Here is a 21,433-nt window from a genome sequence, read left to right as displayed (position 1 = left end):
AAAAATTAAAGCTTAAAATTTATAATGAATCAACAGTCAAAAGTTAGTGTTTCAAAATTCATTCCTTTGAATCCTATGTCCTAATCATAGGAAACAATATCTAATGGAATAAAATGACTTTTGAAGGGAATATTCCCATAACTTCAGTCACTCTGTATTTGTCACAAAAACAACTTAACTAAATTTTCATTTGATAATGTATGAATACTATTAGGGTCCATCTTCAAAAGAATTTAAGAACTAACCTGAGGCTAAGGACTCAGATTCATAAGCTATAAGGAATAATCTAGGTTAGATGTTCTTAACCTTATTTATTTATTTATTTATCTGTTTGTTTATTTATTTATTGATTGATTGATTGATTCATTTATTTGTTTATTTGTTTGTCTGTTTTTATATATCATGGACCCTTTTGGCATCAGTTTCCTCATTTATAAAATGAGGGGGATTAGATCAGATGATCTTTGAGTCTATTTCCAAATCTCAATCTAAGCTGTTATGATCCCTGTTTTTTTCCTTAGAGGCATGTGCCAAATTTAAATTGGAACTTGGAAAATTCTATGAATGAAAGTACTATCTAAGTGTTAAATATAAGTGATGTTCCTAATTGTTAATCTATTTAGGTTGAGTTGAGAAAGAACACTTTCTTTGAATTCTTCTCTTATTCCTTAAGGATTATTGCAGCTACTAGAACATCTACATGATTTGTCTACAAAGGGTTAGAAAAGAATTTTGGTATAAAAGATTAGAGTAACAGGGAATGCCAATTTTTCCAAACTAATAGGATGGGATAAAAAGGGAGAGGGCAAAGTTATATATGCTTTTTGTAAATGAAATAAAGATCAGATTAGTGATCGGGAAGCCATTTCAAATAATTAAATAAAATATTCTGAAATATCATGAATTTGACACTTTATCCCTGAAATGCATTTACATTTTAAATTCACATTAAATTGTTTTGATTTCTTTCAGCAATTTCACTAAGAACAAATTGACAAGTTTATCTAGGAAGCACTTCCGTCATCTCTTCTTGACTGAACTGTAAGTAATGACTTGTTTTGAAGAGGCTTTTTATTTTTTAAAAGTATTTTTAAATTTTTATTTAAGGCAATGGGTTTGAGTAACTTTCCCAAGGTCACATAGCTAGGTAATTTTTAAGTTTCTGAGGTCAAATTTGAACTCAGGTCCTCCTGACTCCAGGGCTGGTGTTCCATCCACTATGACACTTAGCTGCCCCAGGAGAGGGTTTTTTAAAAGGGAGGACTGCTTACATTTTGAGAGAGGAAGGCAAGTGATTACATATAATTCTTGAATTGCAAGGCAATTAAGAAACCATTGAGTATTTGATGTATAAAGACACTCAAAGCTTTAGAGTCTGAGTGACTGTTAAGTAAATCAAAGAATAGACCACTGATCAATCTGCTTAGATTGTTGAGAGGTTTTTTTTTTAAAGATGTTACACACAATCTCAGGCTCTTTAATACCTGCACCCTGCATATAAGCAAACTATTTCCTTAAACACATACCACCCCCTGTCCCTATTATTCCTAAGGGTTATTAAAGTGAAGAACTAGTTACTGGCAATTTCATTTATGGGGGTCATGATACAAACAGATGTATATCATGAGACCTGACTGGGGAAACACACTCAGTACTGAGCATGTAAAGAAGACCATGAAAGGATGCTGATGTCCTTTTCAGACCTTGAAGCTCTGGGCATATTTGTCCAAAGAACTCACATTCTTTAGTATATGGGGATTCAAATATTATTCCTGCCATTTTGTTGTTTTTGATTTTTGTGTATATATTTTATTGTTGGATGAGAACAATTATGCTGTCCTAAGGAAGAGATATTTTGTGGATGCTATGGAGTTGAGTCTTTTGACAAGCTCAATTGATTTATTTATGCTTTTGAGGACCAGAAAGATTTGTGAAGTGGTTCCACAAATATCTACCTATAAATTGAATGCCAAAGTTAAAAGTTTTCTTGGAGGCAGATGTCGATGATGAGAGATTTGGGGTAGGGGAAAGGGAAGTACACAAATTCTTTTAAACTGCTTGATGGATCGATGATTCTATAATTTCCTTAGAGCAGATACTTCCTTCCCTTGTTTCCCCTTCTCCAATGATGCAGATCGCAAGACTTCATTCAGTACTGTTTTGTCCATATTTCTTTCTTAGTGTCTTGGGGGGACACATAGTCTTATGGCACTCATCCACATTCTCACGATATGAATGAATGAAAAAGCATTTATTAGGCACTAAATGAAAGCCATTGCACTAAGATTATGAAACAGATGTTCCTGCCCTCAAGTTGCATCCATAATGATGGGAAAAGAGAATGTAAGTAGAATGTAAGTAGAGTAAGAACCAAGCAAGGGAGAAGTGAAGAAATGGAAAGGGGGCTAAATGGGCTAGTTTGTTCTCACATAGTCACCAAACAACTTGAATGGCCCCAGGGATGGGAACTCAAAAAAATCAATAGATTAACTTCCCCAGGAACTAAGACTCAAGAAGACCTTGGGTATGGAGGTCTAAGTCTTAATTTGGTGTGTGGAGAGTAATATCCAGGTGTGGAGGAGCAAGATGGCATAGCACAAGGACAGATGATTTGGATGTTTGGATAGTTGAATCAGCTGGGAAGTTGAAATAAGATCTGCTGTCCATAGCCATCCAATAGTCATAGTGGAATAAATAGGTTAGTTTTCTGGCAGGCAGCCATCAGTCAATTGATTTACCTTCCTTTCGTGTCCTGTATATCCTCCATATTATTTTTTTATGTCACTTGAATGCAAGTTATTGAGGGTGACAAAACACAATCAGCTTCTGCCCATTGTTGTGTTTTTTCATTACTCTTTGGGTTGTTTATAATTGATATTCTTCCAGGATCATGTTGCTCAAAAAATAGTCCTTGAGAGACAATTCTTCATCAATCTTCTTTTCTAAAATTGAAGATTCTATAATGAGTTATCTATTCAAACTTTTTCTTCCATGCAGGAATTGGTGATTGTGTACTTAAGAGTATCTAATGCTTTGTCTAAGCCATAATAAATGGTGAATCTTGTCAAGAAAAAAATCTATAATCTGTTGGTCTTTTTTAGAATACCTAATAATAATTTCAGCCTACTGATAAGTCTATGTTGAGTTTGATGGAGACTGGCTTGCTTCCTTATTTTTACTATTGAATACCTGAATGACTTGAATCCTCTACAAAATGATAATAAAAACAAAAATGTTATATAGACTAAATGAGATAAAGATTGAAGAACTCTCAATTTTTTGAGAGAAAGGAAGGAAATACAAGGTGCAATTATTATTACTTCTGGTGTGCCACCAGGATCATTGATTGATGAATTGGAAGGAACCTTAGAGGCTATCTAATCCAAACTTGTCATATCAGGAAACTGAGATCCAGAAGGATGAACTGATTTGTTCAATGTCATAAAAATAAAAAAATAACTTGCTTATATTGCTTTCAAGTTTTTAAAGTATTTCACCTGCAGTTTCTCATATGATCTTTATAATAACACTGTCAGGTATATGTTCCATTTTTACAGTTGAGGAAACAGATTTAGAGAGCTTACATGATTTGCCCAGGTTCACAGAACTAGTAGGAGGTTAAGGTAGGATGTGAACCCAGGTCATTCTGACTCACAGCCAGCACTCCTGCCCTGCTACCCCTTCCTCTTCTCCTTGGTATAGATATGCTTTTCTTTTGAAAGTTTTGGGGAGGGAGGGAGGGAAAGGAGTAACCCCAAAGATCAAATAATTATTCCTTGTGTTTAGCTGTTTAAAATATTATGAGAAAGGCTGTGTTGAGTGTATAACCTTTCAGGCCACAATGATGTTTTATTTACTCCTTTTACATTGCTATTGGGGGAAAAGGGGAAGTGGCCAAAGGAAAAAAAAATAGCACAAAACCACAAGAAAAATCTTTAACTGCTTATTTACAATCCTTAGTGGTCTATTTAAAATGAATTCCATTTATGGTAATGTGACTTTAAATGAGGCCATTTTAAACAGTTACTTTGGAGCTGTCTAACATTAACCATTATTCTGTAGCCACAGATTTGGTTGGAGAGTAGGGCTTGGCCCACAATTCTTCATACACAACAGTGGCTTTTAGATTGGGTAATAAGAAGCTCAGGACTCCTGGGAGGCATCTTCAAAGTTTTGCTTTGTTTTTTCTTCCCTTTCAAGAAATTGTGGTCCTGGTGGTGATATTTCAAATGCATTTGCTCAGTTCCTTCCAGGTCTCTTCAACATTTAGATAGCCATTGGCCTGGTTGATATGAAGACTAATTGAATTATATTTAACTAGTATTGCTGGAATACTTTCTAGGGGCTATGCATAGCACTTGGGCTCTAAGGATGCAAAGATTCAAATGAAATACCTCCTGATCTCAGGGAGTTAATGTTCCACTGGAGCCAATATAGAAATTTCTTATAACTTTAACAAGTCACCTGCTTGGCAAAGCAATTCACAAGGTTCCTTTGCATTATAATTATGATTAAAATGTTGGAGAAATAAGGGAAAATAGTGAACACAATTGAAGGGACTAAGATAAAGCTAAGAAACTCTGTACTATATGGTGCAGGGACAGAAATGTGTAGAGGAAAAACATTTTCCCATCTCCCCAAAATTGTTCTTCTATTGAATTATCCTTGAAACAGTAAATTGTTTTTTCATATTAAGATGTGACCTTTAATTGTAAAAACTATATCCACTAACCTATGGCCATCCTGACCCCCAATGACCACTTAGTTCAGAGCTTTACAAATATGATATAAATTATATAGTGGTTATTTGTATAACAGAACAGAACAAATTCAAGTACTATTTTCATCTTACCAAAGTTAAGCCCATCCATCTTTAACCCTTTGGAATTACCACAGTTAACTGTCAGTAGACTTGGTAAACACTATCATTTAGGTAGCATTTACTGTACTGAGATTCCCCCAAATTGTAACTGTGTCCCTTACTTTATCCCCCTTTATCCCCCTTTTTGTTTTTAAGTGTTCCCTATAATTCTGTCTGTTCATTTTATCACCAAATGATCCCTCTTAATCTTTTTCATTTTTTCTTAAGTCATTGTCAGTTCTTTCTTCTGAGAATATCCTCTGAGTTCTCATATATTGCTATCATGACTCCAGATATAGTCATCTTAGTTTTTCTTCCTTACTGGTGACACCTGCTATATCATTATGACTCCTTTGTCAAAGAGGAAGGTGAAGTGCATAGTTATGCTGAGTCTGGAATCAATAATATCTGAATTCAAATCCAGCCTCAAATACTTATTAGTTATGTGACCCTGGGGAATTCAGTTAACCTCCTTGCTCTAAAATGAGGATCATAACCTACCTTGCAGTGTTGTGGTGAAACTCAAATGAAGTAATATTTGTAAAAGCTCCAAGCATAATGCAATGTGCCATATAAGAATAGTATAAAGGTTTGGTCCCTTCCTTTTCTTTTTGTGAATACTGATTCAACCACCTTTGAAGGGGGTACTCTGGAACTTGTTTTTAGAAAATTTGCATTTACACATGGACTCTAGATAGAGAGTCCTCCATCAGCTGACCCTGCTGTATCTCCCCAAATCTCCATTGTAAATTTCCATTAGAGCTCCTCTGACCTGGATTTCATTTCAGTGCCTATAAGTTTGAATCCCTGCTCTTCTGTTTACCACTGGTGTGGCTTTTGAAGTTACCTAATCTCTCTGTACCTCAGTTTCCCAATCTTTGAAAATCCCTTCCTGCTCTAATTCTAATGATCTTGCTTCTTAAGTCATGTTACCCTTTCCTTCCTGGGATTCTTTCTGATTTTTTTAAATCAATTTTCCCTGCTCAGAGATCCATCTCAAGACTCATCTGTCTCAGGAAAACTTCCTTGATTAATTGTAACACATATTGAGCACCAACCCTTCCCCTTTATGATCTCTAGCACTTACAATCATTTCTTATGATAAGAGGGAATTTAGAGATCACTTTCACCTCTTTTTTATAGATGAGGGAACCAGGAGAAAAAAATGACTTTCCCACTGTCACACAGGTGTGGCAATGACGAGACTAGGACTAGAACCTTGATTTCCCTTCCTTCTGTTTAAATTATAACATTTGATCTATAATTTGGTTTTCACAGTCTCTATTTTTCTCATTCACTTGATTTGTTTCCATATAATCAATCAATCAACCAATCAGCCAACATTTATTGACTTACTTATTACAGGTCAGGTATTATGCTTTTTAGCACCAAGGACACAAAGAGACATAGATAGTGTCTGTCCTCAAGAGGATTATATCCTAATAGTACAAGTACATTTGTAAAGAATGCTAATACAAAGTAACCTAGTCTAAATTTGTTTCATTAAGTGATTGTGAGACTGTTTTGAGAAGCACACTAATTGGGTAAAATAAACTTAGACTAACACAGTGTATAAATCTGCAAAGTGTATTCAGCAGTATTTGACAAATATGATCACAAATACAACAGAAATGATTGTAAGTCTTACTAAGTTTCATAACTCTCCTTGACTTAATTTTTCACATGAGTTTTTTTTAATGTTGCTTGTTATACATTTTAGTAAATTGACGTTGGATGGATAGTTTCACTATGTATTTTATATATAATTTCCAACAGGATGGTTGGAATGCTTAACATATATATTGAAATTTGATAATTATTGTGTAGAATAATTCATACTCTTAAATTATACAACTTAATGCTCACAGTTTTTTTGTGAATGATGGTGCAGTTAAAACAAAATTTGATATCATTTCCTTTTTCTTCATTTAGTACTCTAGCGGGCAATCCATTGAAATGCTCTTGTGACATCCTCTGGATCAAGACATTCCAAGAGACTAAATCCAATTCAGAGACTCAGGATTTATACTGCACAAATGAGAACAACCAGAAAATTGCTCTGAAAGACCTGAAGATACCCAACTGTGGTAATTAAACTTTCAGTCCAATGCTTATGAAAGTTGCCTTTCATTTGGGTTTAGCTTCCTTGGATATGAGAAGGCAGGAAAATAGTTTTGAATCCTGCAATTAAAAATGTATAGAGTATTATGTTGAGTAGGAAATTGAGCATTACTGTTGCCATATAGAGAAACTAGCTGACATCAACATAGGCATTTAATATGGACAAAAAACAATACTGAGGTTGATGTAAGGTCATACTGAGGAAACACTTGGAGACAGAAGGAGTAGCACTGGCAAAGACAATTCAGTCCGGTCTGAGCAATTAGAATGAGAGTTGTGTTGGATGACCCACCTCTGATTGATAGTATACTGGATCTACATAAATCATCTCTTCCAAGGGCTGCTTTCCCCGCCCCTCACTTATGTGCCCTTAACTCTTCTATGTCAGACATTCAATTCCCATTTGTACAACCAGATAAGAATGCTTTCCTCCTGCCTCTCTTCACCCTTGCTCCAATTGTTTAAAGAAGGTCCAGTTACATCAATACATACAGAACCTGAAACATTAAGTATGCACACTCACATGTATCATTTTATTCTAGCATTCTTTTTTACCTTTAAGAACAAATATTTATTGAGTATTCTAGTATGACATATGGAAATCAGGTTCTCCTATCTTTGAAATTTTCTAGGGAAAGGGGGGGATTTTATTAAATTAATTTGAAATCAGATTATTTCAGGGATGTAGCTTTAAAAAATTCAACAACCGTATAATAGGTTATATTTTTACATAGAAAAAGTTTACATTCTAAGGGGAATTGCATATTTATAAACTTCTGTGGAGTGTTCAAGATAGAGTTCATGCAAGACTATTCCAGCTGCCTTGGAGGGGGAAAAATGGAATTTAAGAAACAGACCTTACCTATAAGGGACTTTTTTGGAGAAATAAATAATAAACATTTAACTCTTTGTTTCTGTCAAGTCCTAGCACAGGGACTTTTAATTATTTCCGTGTCATGGACCCTTTGGCAATTTGGTGAACCCCTTTAAAATAGTTTTTAATTGAAAGAAATATTAAATTCATCTAGAGGTTAGAGAAAATATGTAATTTTTTTCCCTTCTCATTGAAATTTCCAGATCTTCTATAGCCTATCCACCATGGACTACAGGTTAAGGACTCTTCTCCTAGAGCCTAGAGGGAAATTTTATGTTAAAACAAAACTGGCCCTGTATGTTTATATATAGGGTTGGTTACTTGGAGATCTATAATAAAATCCAAAGGAGGGGATGGTTTTTCTCTAAAGGGACTTAAGAGAACAGAACTCTGGGAGTTTCCTGTAGGTTTTTCTACCAGAGTTTGAAGATAAAGGGTTGATACCTGCTAAAATGCAGGGGAACTTCCTCCTAATGAGAAGATTACGCATTGTTTATCCTGGCAATTTGCCTCGGCTTTTCTTAATTTTTAATAGCTTTATTTTCTGAGTCATACCATGGTGGTTACTCTTTACTATGAGCTACTGAAGAGGAAAATTGCCTAAAATTTTGAAAAGTTCAGTGTTGGGTCAGGTGGCTTTTTAGTCAGCTACCCCAATTCCTGCGTTTTTCTGACCACTTTTGCTCTGCAAATCACTGAGAGGAAAAAAGGGAGTGAATTTGAACTCTGTTCCCAGTTTCACAAGATGTCACATGACATGGTAATGGGGTTACATTTGTGCAGTAAGGTATAGTTACAAAGAACTTTACAAATATCTTTATTACATTTGCTCCTCACAATGTCCCTGCATGAATGGCAATGAAAAGTAGTATTATCCCTCTTAGACAGATGATAAAACCAAAGTTCATATTCAAACCTACCTTGTCTGATCCCCAAAATCCCCTCTACCATGATGCCCATTATTCCTCAGGTTCACACTATCTGATTTTAGTCCTGAAGTTGATGAAAACATATGTATAATTCTCCTTAATGTTTATTATTCAGAAACCATTTTCTTACAGAGAAGGGAATTGTTAAATTCCCCTAACACATCTTTCTTTCCTATTTTCAAAAACCTCCAGGGAAGGAGAAGGAGCTCAGGGGAAGATTCTAGTGAATGCATTTAAAATCCTAGAATATCTTGGGATGCTACTAAAAATATTAATTATTTAGGGCAGTGGTTTTCAAAATGTAATCTGGGGACAAGTGGGATTCCTTAAGAGGCTTTCAGGGAATCTGAGGTCAAAACTATTTTCATAATAATATATAGACATTTTAATTCCAAATAATGTAAAATAATAGATATAACTCAAAAGCTTTTTAGGTTCTCAATAATTTTTAAGAATGTAAAGTGATCTTGTGATAGAAAAAGTTTGTGAACTGCTTTTTTAGGGTCTTAGATTTAAAGAAAAAATTTTCTTTTGATTAATTAGTAGATAATGACACATACCAAGAATTCTGTATGTGAAAATGAAATGCTCCACTCTTTAAATGCACACTTGGGCAGATAAAAAACCCAGGTTCATTTGATTATACATTTTGAGTTAACAGTGATGCTGTTTGATAGAGAGGTAAAATGATAGTGATGGACTTTGAGTGAGGAAGACCTGGGTTCAGTTTCACAAGTCCAAGACTAACTAGCCATGTGACCCCTCAGGCAAATCATGGAGCCTCGGTTTCCTCGCCTGTGAAATAGGAATGCTTACCATCTGTAGTACCTAGTTTGGAGAGTTTTTGTGAGGCTTAAATAAGACAAAATGTATAAAGTGTCTTAGAAGCTTTATAGCACTGTTGAAATGTGAGCTGTTATTATTAGCATCCACATTTATACAGAAGTAATGCCAGTGTTCACAATTGTCAGAGGGAAACTCTATAAAACTTAATGTACTGTGTGATTTGGCAGACTCTTTTGTCTGCCTAGTGTCTGGGTGTTCTAGGTCTTATTTTGTAATTCTATTCTTCATTTAGCTTTATCGCTTCCAGCTTTGGTACTATAAAAAGAGACCATACAAACTGGCCAGTGGTTACTTGTAGTGTGTGGATTTAAATTCTATTTAGTACACTTTTATACTGAGGAAATCAGACATTATCATGTAGGAAATTTTCATTTAAATTATAGATGTGGATCCCAGAGAAGTTTCTATCTAACTTGGCATTTTGTACATTGTAAATTCTTAAAACTGTACCAAGTGCAGATACTCAGTTTGTCTTTTTGTCTTCTAGTGGAAACCTTTCCTCTCAAGTTTCCTCTAAGTTTTTAATTATGGCAAAATCAAGTATTTTGCTGACTGTATATCTGTCAATAAAACTAATTTTTCACAAGAATATATTTTTAAAATTTCCAATTTATTTTTTAAATTAATTTTTCAATGAGCAAAAATAATTTTTCTCTCATTTCCCTCATTGAAATAAGAAAAAAATGAAGCCCTTGTTACAGATATGCATATTCAAACAAAGCAAATTCTTACATTGGCATTGACTAAAAAACAATTATTTTCATCCAGGTCCTAAATCCATCATCTTTCTTTGCCACAAATATAATTTTTAAATTTCTAATTTAAATATTTGTTGTTAAAATTAATTTTATTTTTTCAATGATCAAAAACCTGTTTTCTCTCTCACTTTCTCCTTTGGAGAAAAAAGAAAAAAAAAAGCAAGTCCTTATAACGAATAACAAATATAACAAGCAAAACAAATTCACTCATTAAAAACAGTTTTCAATCTGCATCCTCTGTCCATTACTGCTCTCTCTGGAGGAGGGTTATATCTTTTATTACCAATAATCTGGAATTATGGGTGGTCATTTTATTGATTAAAGTTTGTGTGGCTTTCAAAGTCGTTTTTTAAATCAGTGTTCTAATTATTATATAAACTGTTCTACTGATTCTATTCATTTCATTCTGTATCAGTTCATACAAGTTTTCCAGTTTCTCTGAAAATATCCCCTTTATCATTTCTCATGGCAAAGTAGCATTCCATTGCAATCAACTGCCATAATGTTCAATTCTTTTCTGCTACAAAAAAAGATGCTTTTTTTCACATATTGTCCTTTCCCATTTCCTTTGATCTCTTTAATATCTAGATTTAGTAATTCGAATACCAGGTCAAAGGAAATGCAGTTTAGTAACCATTCAGTATATAGCTCCAAATTACTTTCCAGAAGAGCTAGACCAATTCACAGTTCTACCAACAGTGTTAATGTACCTATTTTCCCATAATTCTTTCCACATGTCATTGTGTGTGTGTGTGTGTGTGTGTGTGTGTGAACTTTGCCAAAATGATAATAGGAAGGAGAGAATTTAGAGTTATTTCAATTTGTATTTTTCTAATTATTAATGAATTGGAGTGCTTTTATTGCTAATTGAAAGCTTGGATTTCTTCTTCTGAAAATTTCTGGTTCATATCCTTTCATCATTTACCAATTATGGAATGACTTTCATTTTTATTGACTTGAATAATTTCCTTATATATTTTAGAAAAGACCCTCATCTCTGAAACTAGCTGCAGAGATTTTTCTCCAGTACTTTCTTTCCTTCTAATTTTTGCTGTTTGGGTTTTGTTTGTGTAAAAATCTTTGTAATGGGGGTGGCTAGGTGGCGCAGTGGATAATGCACTGGCCCTGGAGTCAGGAGTACCTGGGTTCAAATCCGGTCTCAGACACTTAATAATTACCTAGCTGTGTGGCCTTGGGCAAGCCACTTAACCCTATTTGCCTTGCAAAAACCTAAAAAAAAAATCTTTGTAATGTTGTATAATCAAAATTGTCCCTTTATGTTTTGCAATCCTTACTATCCCTTCTTTGATCATGAACTCATCTTCCAGCCATAGATTTGAAAGATAATTTCTTACTTGTGCCTCTGATAAGAATGACTGTTTGATCCATTGAAAGCCATATAAACTTTCTAGTCTATATTCTATGACCATAAGTTATATATAAGAAGGCATTGGCTTACATTGGTAGATGGGATTGTCCACATTGGGAAGTTCACAAGATCAGTGCCAGTGTACATCCTTATCTCTTTCCCCATACAAAATGAATATGAAAATAAGAATAGCTAACATTTATATAGCACTCACTTTCTTTCAGGCACTATGTTAAGCATAATATTTATTATTTCATTTGATACTCATAACAACTCTGGAAAGGTAGGTGGCTGCAATTACTAATAAGGAAACTGGGGCAAATTGAGATTTAAGTGCTTTCCTGAGGGTCACACAGTTAATAAAGTGTCCGATGCTGGATTTGAATTCTAGTCTTTCCAACTTCATACCCAGTGATCTATTCACTGTGCCACATAGCTGCCTAAACGAGGTAATAGTGGCAGTTAAGGGGAGCAGGAAAGGCTTCATGCTGAAGGTGGTACTTGAGCTGAATCCTGAAGAAAGCCAGGAATTTCAAATCAAGCATTCATATTCCTTCCACCTTATTCAGGAATTTATCCTTTTCCCCTTATGTGCTAACTAGCTTTCTGTATTTGTCATCATCAAATTTTGCTAGTCTATTACAAGCCACTTCTTTCATTTTTTCAAATGCCCTTTAGAGCCTGAGGGGAGATTTAAGCAGTGCCATCCCCATTAGAAGCAGTCAAAAACACCTAGAATACTTTTAAATCTCTGTCTCCCATAGAAAATGGCTATAAACTTATCCCTGCAGAGAAATATGTTGTGGTTTGTTTCCCCAAAAGGCATTTGTGAAACTTTTAAAAAAAAAACTTTATTAATCATAAAGCAACAAAACACAATACTGTAAAATTTCAATGATTGCTAGTTATAATAATGGGCAGCTGTGAACACTGATTTCAAGGATTTTCATTGAATCAAACAGGTTTCTTTTTATTTTCCTTAAAAAATGAATTTTTTTTTATTCCCAAGGCTGAAATGAGGGAATAAATAATTCCAAACCCATTATTGAAACAGAGTGGTTCCTTTCTGTTTCTTCCAGTTTGTTTAATGGAGAAGTTTATTAGACAGCATATTTGCAAAATGGCTCACTCTGGATTTCAGTTAATTATGTATCAGAAGCAATTATTCACATCAAAGAATAATGCATCATTTACTTTACACTTTATACTTTTTGAAAGGTTGGTATATGGTGCTGGGCCTGGGGTTAGGAAGACCTGAGTTCACATTTGCCCTGAGATACTTATTAGTTGAGTGTCCCTGGGCAAGTCATTTCCCTTTGTCTGCCTCAATTTCCTTAATTGTAAAATGAAATCATGCTCTCCCAGATTGTTATGAGGATCAAATGAGGTAACATAAGTGTTTAACTCTAGTACCTGACACATAATAGGCACTTAATAAATGTTTGTTTCCTTCCTTCTTCCTTTCCTTCCTTCCTTTTTTCCTTCCTCTTTTCCTTCCTTCCTTCCTTCTTTCTTTCCTCATTCTTTCTTTCCTTTCTTCTTTGCTTCTTTCTTCCTTCCTTGCTTCCTTTCCCCCTTCTTTCTTTCCTTCTTTCCTGTCTCCCCATGAATTTCCACCTAGAGGAAGGCTTTATTAGGCAGTATGATATACAAAATGATGTCATCTGAAGTGAAGTTTAGAAATATACTTAAGTAGGATATTTATCTTCCATATGGAGTAACTATTCTGGCATCAAAACAACCTTTATCTCAAATACATTTTATGCTCAGTTGAATTATACCCTATATTATAATAGCCCCATGGTGACTATAAGGATGTAATTCAGTGGGTGGGTGTAACTTCAACAGTTATTTTTCAAACAACAACCTCTTGAGAAAAGTCAGCTATAAATTCACTTTAGCCTCCTTATTACTTACATCACATTTCTCAAACTTTATAGTGTTTAGGGATGGAACCTGTATAGGCTATAGGCACACATTTATCTGTTGATGACAGCAGAAGTTTATTCACAGATGCATAAGCAAGAGACCAGTTCCCTTGGGTTACATGCATTTTTCCAAATTTTGTTTTAAAGTCTAACTTTTATCATAAACTATTGTTGAGTGTACAACTTGATAAAGTGATTACTTCCCCTCTCTTCTTTGCCCCCCTTCCCCTTCTCCCTCTCTTTCTCTTTGTTTTTGTCTCTACCTCTGTCTCCTTCTCCCCATATCTTCCTGTTTTCTACTCATTTCTACTCCTTCCTCCTTCTCTCTTATTCTTTCTGGCTTTCTTTTATCATTTTCCTTTATGTGTTTTTTCAATTTGGATTTTTATCCTTTTAAGGAACTCACAGTGCTGGAAGGAACCTTTAATACTTTATCTCATCTGTAATTTATGGTCTTAGAGATTTTCCTAGGGTCACTGAATGGTTTGTGATTAACTCACACAACTAAGAGGTATCAGGGATGGAATTTAAAATCAGATTATCCAGATGATTGTTCTGCCTCTCTTTCCCCATGCCAGTGGGGTCTCATACATTTAGTCTCAAAAATCCTTTATACTCTTCAAATTGTTAAGACATCAAAAAAATTTTGTTTATATGAGTTATATTATCAATATTTACTAGTTTAGAAATTAAAATAGCATATTGTGAAAATAATTTTGATCTAATGTGTTCTCTCAAAAGATCAGGGAGACTTCAGTTGTACTCAGACCACACTTTGAGAGCCACTGCTTTATATCATGTTGTCTCTTAATTTCTCTTTAGCACATTCATAAAAGAGATGTCATTGTTTTGTTTGGTACCAAGGGCTGGAGCTGTGGTACCTTGTATTTAGAATAGACTAATGAAAAACATTATTTTGATGAATCCTTTGTGTGGAAATCTTATTGATATAATGTTGCTGAGGATAACCTAAGGTTGATTCTCAAAAATCATGGCTGTAGCATACAAGATTTTTTTTTTCACCCAGAGGTGTTTACAGATCATTCTAAATGTGAGACAGAAACCACACTGCACACATTAAACAAAGCTAGCAGTTCAGGAGCATAGACATTACTGTTGTATTTTTCTTTTGATGACCACACACCAAATAAAAAACTTAATTTTTTATCAGCAGCACACTCTTGTTCTAAATTTTCCAGTTCAGAAGACACTTGGTTGTTTTTTATGTCATCCAACTAGTCACATAAGCTAAGAAAGCTCTATATAAAGTTAACACATAGAATCAGAAAGATACTTCATTACTTTTTACTTCATCCAGGAAACATTTAGCCAATTCGTTCTGTAGCCAAGTATTCAGAAGTCAATTCTAAATAGATCAAGCACATTCTGGCTTAATTCCTGGCAATGGGAAGGACCCTAGTATTAAGAATTCTCTCCTGCAGGTAAATAAACTGGAGGAGATACTGAGAAATCACAAAAGTAGGGAAAAAGGTTATGGATTTTTTAAGGGTTTTTTTTTTTTTTTGCAAGGCAAATGGGGTTAAGTGGCTTGCCCAAGGCCACACAGCTAGGTAATTATTAAGTGTCTGAGACCGGATTTGAACCCAGGTACTCCTGACTCCAGGGCCAGTGCTTTATCCACTACACCACCTAGCTGCCACTAGGTTATGGATTTTTAATGCTGGGTTTTAATGAGAATGAAGCGAAAGATACAAATGGCTATTTGTTGAAGTTCATTGCATCAGTTCCAGCATTAGGGAGTCAGGAGATGAGAAATAATATAGATAGCATTGTATAAATTATTTAAGAAATTAAAAAGCAAAGGCATTATCCAAGATATATAAAACTTAGCTTGATAATTTTCCCCATATGGAATGAGGAGCCAGCACAAAGAAAACAACATCCATTACTGTTCCAACAATATGAAAAATAAATTGGACTTGGTAATAGAGATAATCATTGATCCTGTGATTTCATTGTTACAGGGAATTCTATGATGAGTAAACCTTTCTTCTAATGCCAGTTGGCACCCTTTTTGAGGATAGTCAGAGAGTTGCCTAGGGTACTGAGCGATAAAATGTTTCTCCAGGGTCATACATCCTATATAATTAAGAGGAAGCATTTGAACCTAGCTCTTCCTGGTTTCAAGGTCAGATCTCTATCCACTATGCCATATTTCCTCAATACTGGGGGGGGGGGGAGAATTAATGTGCTACATTAATAACTAAAATAATATGGACTATTAGGACCTCAATTTTCCTATTGCTTTAAAAAAACTACAAATAAAATAAAATTACAATTCTCTCAAATATTGAAAAATAGAAATGAGGAAAACAGTGATATATAATCCAAAAGAAAAAATTGTCTAAAATAATTTATAATAATTTTATTATTTTATAATATAATAAAAATAATTTCTAATTTGTCTTTGTAAAATGTTTACATACCCATGTTTAAATACAATTCTATAATTTGACTTAGTAATTCACTTCAAAAAAAACGATAAAGTCAAATTCTGAGAGCTATAGATATCAGATCTCCCCATTCTTGTCTTTTTAATTTACTCCATTTGGTCCATACCCTACCCTGTACCACTCTATTTTGGGAATTGCTTCCCAAAGCTTTTAGCTTGAGATAAAGGTGCAAAATAAGCAACAGTGCCCACCCATTTAAAAAATAAGATGCATTTTAATTGATATTTTTTGTTTTCTCATTGCCTAAATTTCTCTCTGTATCTTCCTTCCCCCCTCCAGAGGACCAGCCCTTATCAAATAATTTTTTAAAGAAATAATAAAAAGAAAAGGAAAATAATCAGCAAAATCAATTAATACACTGAAAAAATGTGACAATATATGCAGTGTTCTAGCTCTGTGTACCTCCTCTCTCCCAAACTCTTTCATATATAATAGGAACTTTCCCCTCCACCTCTTTATTTTACTGTATTTTTACCAGAAGAAATAGGGTAGTCACCAGTCACTAACTCACAATGTATAGTAGAATGGAGGAAAGAAAAAGAACACATGTAAGTATATATATATATATATATATATATATATATATATATATATATATATATATATATATATATATATGTATATATGTATATATGTATATATAAAATACAAAATGAGGTCTTGAACCTGTAACAACAGGATTCAAGTCTTGCCTCTGTCAAACAAGTGGCTGTTTGATCCTGACCAAGTCACTTAAACTCTTAGAACTCTCATCAATTCTTCATACTAAGCACTTTACAAATATCATCTCATTTGATCCATTCAATTAGATACCAATATTGGACGCTTTCTGGATGCTGAGTATAATATTGGGTATTTCTTTTCACCCCAATCTTGAAGACATCCATGTCCTGAATATTTTTATCCTAGCAGTCATCCCATTTAGGTGTCTACTGGCAGTTCCCCTCTACCCAGGTATTATCCTTTAGGTGGAGAAATAATTTTTCCCCTTTTCCTCAGTTTTCCAAAGTCCTGTTAAGTGTTATCCTACCAACACTCCTTGGAATGGTCCCTATTCAGAACAAAGTACTGCTGCTATTGTGTTTGACTTGGTAATTCACTTCAAAACAAATGATAAAGTCAAATTCTGAGTGCAGCATCCTATATGGATGTTATGGCAAGCAGGGGCAAATACATATCTTGTCCAGTAGCCCAAGGTTAGTAGAAAAACAGATACCAGATTAAAAAAATGTGCCAGTGCATATTTTGTTAACTTCAGTTATCTATCTGTCTGATTATGGGTCCAAGACAGAGAAAGGAGTAATGAGTGAATCTTATTTCAATTCATAGGGAACTCCACAGTGAGGAAATTCCCTCTACCCATGGAAGATGACATTTGTTCTGAAACTTAAGTTAGTCAGGTTTGCTTAGAGGATAGACATCAGACTCTTGGGTCGTGGACCCAATAGGGAATAGGGAAATGTGTAACAAAATAAAGATACAAAACAACATAGATAATGTTCATTTGTGATTTTCTAAGTTAGTGTGCTGCCCACATGGGATCTGTTTCTACTTGAATTTGATGTTAGAGCACTAATAGATTAAATGGCTTGTTCAGGGTCATTAGAAAGCGGATTATCAGAAGCTTGATTTAAGTGGTGGTCTTCTTGACTTTGACAAATCTCTATCTGCCTACACCATGCCACCTCTCATGAGCATCTAAATTCTTCCTCTAAAGAATCCTTTATATTTTCTCATCTCTGCAAATAAGGACCAGTTTAAAACTTTGAAGATACTTGGATTATCAGCAAAGTAATTCTTATAAAAGTAATCAGGAATGATAGCTGTCAGTAAATAAAATGAAAGGGACTTTTTGATCATGGAGTTCAGCTGCATTGTTTTCCAGATGAGGCTGATTGATGTCAAGATTGAATGGGAAAAAAAAAGACTGAATGGCTTGCCCACGTTTATACAGCTAGTATATATCAGAAGCAGGGCTCAAACCCAAGTCTTCTGGGTCCTGAGGCTGATTCTCTTATCTACTGCAGTACATTGCCTCTGATTATACTTCATCAATGGGAGAGTTGGAATGTTAGATAACTACTTCATCTCTATTTTTATCAATGAAGATTATTATAGCTTGATAGTAGAATAATAGCATTTTAGTATTTTTGGATATGGATTTTTGTAAATATTATATTGTGTTGGAGATGGATAGAACAGTGAAAGATAATGGAAAGGGCATTGGATTTGGAGCTCTGAACTTTTATATAGGTGCTTGACTGTTGGGCAAATATTTGACCCTCAATGATATGTAAAAATGGGGATGATAACACATGCTCTGCTTAGCTCAGAAAGTTGTGAGGAAATACTTTGTAGATTATTGAGTGCCATATAGATGTAGTTTGTTGTTACAGTTGTTTTATACCATGAGCCTCTGGAAGACAGGCACTTCTTCAGTTTCTCTTCGCTTCCCCATTATCTAATACAGTATCTTGCATATAGTAATTTAGTAAATATTTCTTGGATTGAATGAGGTCGGAAAAGGTGGTATAATGATCACATAAATCTAAGGCGTAAGAAAACAACAAAGTATCTGTTTGTGAGGTTAAGTCCACTCATCTCTAGAAGTCCACAGAAAATTTCATGGAGCACAGTACTTAAGGTTGGGATCATGTTACGATAAGAGCAGAAAGCTTGGGAAGAATTGCTTGGGCATTTATTGTGCACTTAAGGCAGTTTCAAATCTTATTAGGCAAGGAATTGGTGCCTGGCAAATTATTCATTCTGCCTTTTCTTATTAATGCCTCTCAATTCATTTTTATTGAACTAATTAAACTTAGAGTGATATTTCAAGTACAGAATTTTTTCATTACTGAATCTTAAGCCAGCACATTAATGTTGAAGATTTAGTATGAGTCAGATGCTTACTCATTTGTGGAAGACTTTTCATTTAAAAAAATCTAGGCTTTGCCAACTTTGCATCAAGTTTCCTTTGGAAACTGCAAGGGCAGGATGGTACAATTTTGCATGATTAAAAATAAAACAAACAAGCCCATAGATTCCCCTGGCCCCTTCCCATTTCTTCTCTCCCTGCCCCTCCTGCCACAAAAGGAATCTGCCGAAAAAGAAAACAAATTCCTAGATTGTGGGTATGCCATACCATTGATATGGCAAACTAGAGACTTGGCCTGGAAAGGAAAAACAAATCTTGCTTGGGGATTTTAAAAGAGTAAGCTTAAGACTAAAGACAAAGTAGATTATGCTTTAGTGTTCTTTAATAAGGATATATTGTCTTTATGACCTTTTTCTCCTTAAGTTTCCCTTATATTATTTTCAGGGGAATAGATATCATTATAGTGACTACCAGTGTATTGTTCACTTTGTAAACAGTAACCTGGGTTTGGACATTAATTCTTTTTACTTAGACATCCCTGTGTGAATAGGTAGAATCACCTCTTCTAGAATATGCTCTACTTTGGCATAGAACACAGTATAGTGTTAGTCCATATGGCACTCTTGAAAATATATCTTTGCCTAATACTTTATCTTGTATTCTCCCCCCCTAGAGGGAGGAAGAATGGGGGAATCCAGCAAAATTCACCCTATATAATGGTAAGAAACTATACTGTAGGCAAAGCCTAGATAGTTTAGAACTGTCACCAATTAGTCATATTGTCAGAATCTTTTAGAAGACTATATAAGTCAGGATGAATAGCGAGTTAACTTGCTGATAAGGAATTATAATTGGAAAAATAAGGATGGTATGTTAACATTGTTAAGCGTAAGGGATAATTGCTGCACAGGAAGAAAACAATTTATTAAAATGCCTACTAAGTGTTGGGAACCACAAGTGTTACTTCATTTTATCTCATAGCAACCCTGGGAGTTAGGTGTTATTGTTACTATCCCCAGGTGAGAAAATCTAGGCAGACAAGTGAAATGACTTGTCCAAGTCACACAAGCTTTAGATTTGAATTTTGGTCTTCCTGACTCTAGACCCTGAACTCTATTAATTGCTACCAAGACTACCTGGCTATCTCCCTGGCTCTAATGTCATTATTTTAATATAAAGAGAATATAAGGAAAATTCCTAGTACTTTGTATGGATCACCTATGGTGGAATTATGGGAGAGCATACAGGATGGGTCAACAAACATTAATGTCAATCTGTATGGTTAGAGGGAATGCCCAAATGTGAAATCCTTTGGAGTTCTGAAGTATGATGGTTTGACTCCCAACATTCTCTCAAATATTTTCAGTTAACTAACTTTACAGAAAGCTTTCATTGTATAATAATGTAAAGATGAAGGATCTGATAAAACCAAGTAAATGCAAGTGATAAATTGTCCTTGGGCCATTATTTTTTGTGCCCTCTGGATCATTCCTTCCTTAACTGTTACATTGCAGTATTTGTGAGACCTGGCAACTTGAATGGATCCACTTCAAAAGTGTTTTCATTCTGTGTTCAAGTTGTTTACTTGGCTGCTGTGACTTGGTATATAATTAAGTTTGTTTTGACTTACCTTTCATTTAAATAACCTATAACTCTTGTAATTTTGAATAATATAGAAACTCAACAGATGATTTGTTCATGCTAGCTAGTGTTATTAAAAAAAAGAAAAGCATCTGAAATGTAAAGAGTAAATGTTTGTTTCATTTTCTGCAGTTGTAGAAAATAGCTTATGTTTCTTTTACAAATGAATTTGTTTACTTGGGATGCAAATACCCTAAAATCACTTCTCTTTTGGGTGCTGATATAATTATATTTGTGATATAAATGAATGCATTCCTTAAGTGCTTACTAGATGTTGTCTATAAGTTCTTGAGATACAAATAGAGAAGTGATAGAAGCTCACATTCTAATTGGGGGATACCACATAGTAAGATGTTTTTGCTGTGGGGCAAATGGAAGTACAAAAGTTGTAGCTTCAGGGCATTTCACAAGGCCTTAGAATAGATGACAGTGGAAAGGCCTGGTTGTTCTTCCTACCAAAAGATTTATGGCAGGTAAAGATCTGTATTCATTCGAGCAATGTAAATGGCCTTTTCTGTTTTGCTATATTAGGAAGAGGGAATGAGTCCATAGATAGGAGTAGAGCTGGGACTTTGGGTTCCCTCCCATAGGGATGGGGATGGAGGAGTCTGATTTCACCAAGAGGCACAAAAGGAAGGGAGCATTGGCTGGAACACTGAGGAATACATAAGGCTCACTGTGTATCTGCTCCTTCTATGTGTTGGATAGGCTATGTTAAATAGTTTAGATATTTTCCTTGTCAAATCTGTCCTTATCC

General features: G+C 34.7%; 1 protein-coding gene across 3 annotated transcripts in view; it reads left to right on the top strand.

Annotated features, from left to right (window-relative positions):
* NTRK2 (neurotrophic receptor tyrosine kinase 2) overlaps positions 1 to 21,433 on the top strand; it is a 417,637-nt gene that overhangs the window by 62,190 nt on the left and 334,014 nt on the right. For all 3 annotated transcript variants that reach the window (XM_074196621.1, XM_074196620.1, XM_074196622.1), the window contains exons 4-5: positions 973 to 1,041; positions 6,794 to 6,948. In XM_074196621.1, coding sequence (XP_074052722.1) covers positions 973 to 1,041; positions 6,794 to 6,948 — 224 coding nt within the window. The remainder of the gene's footprint in view (positions 1 to 972; positions 1,042 to 6,793; positions 6,949 to 21,433) is intronic.

Source organism: Macrotis lagotis, chromosome 8, assembly GCF_037893015.1.
Source record: "Macrotis lagotis isolate mMagLag1 chromosome 8, bilby.v1.9.chrom.fasta, whole genome shotgun sequence".
NCBI classification, from domain to species: domain Eukaryota; kingdom Metazoa; phylum Chordata; class Mammalia; order Peramelemorphia; family Peramelidae; genus Macrotis; species Macrotis lagotis.
The sequence above is the reverse complement of the archived record's forward strand: the minus strand, read 5'-3'. Positions and strand labels throughout refer to the sequence as shown.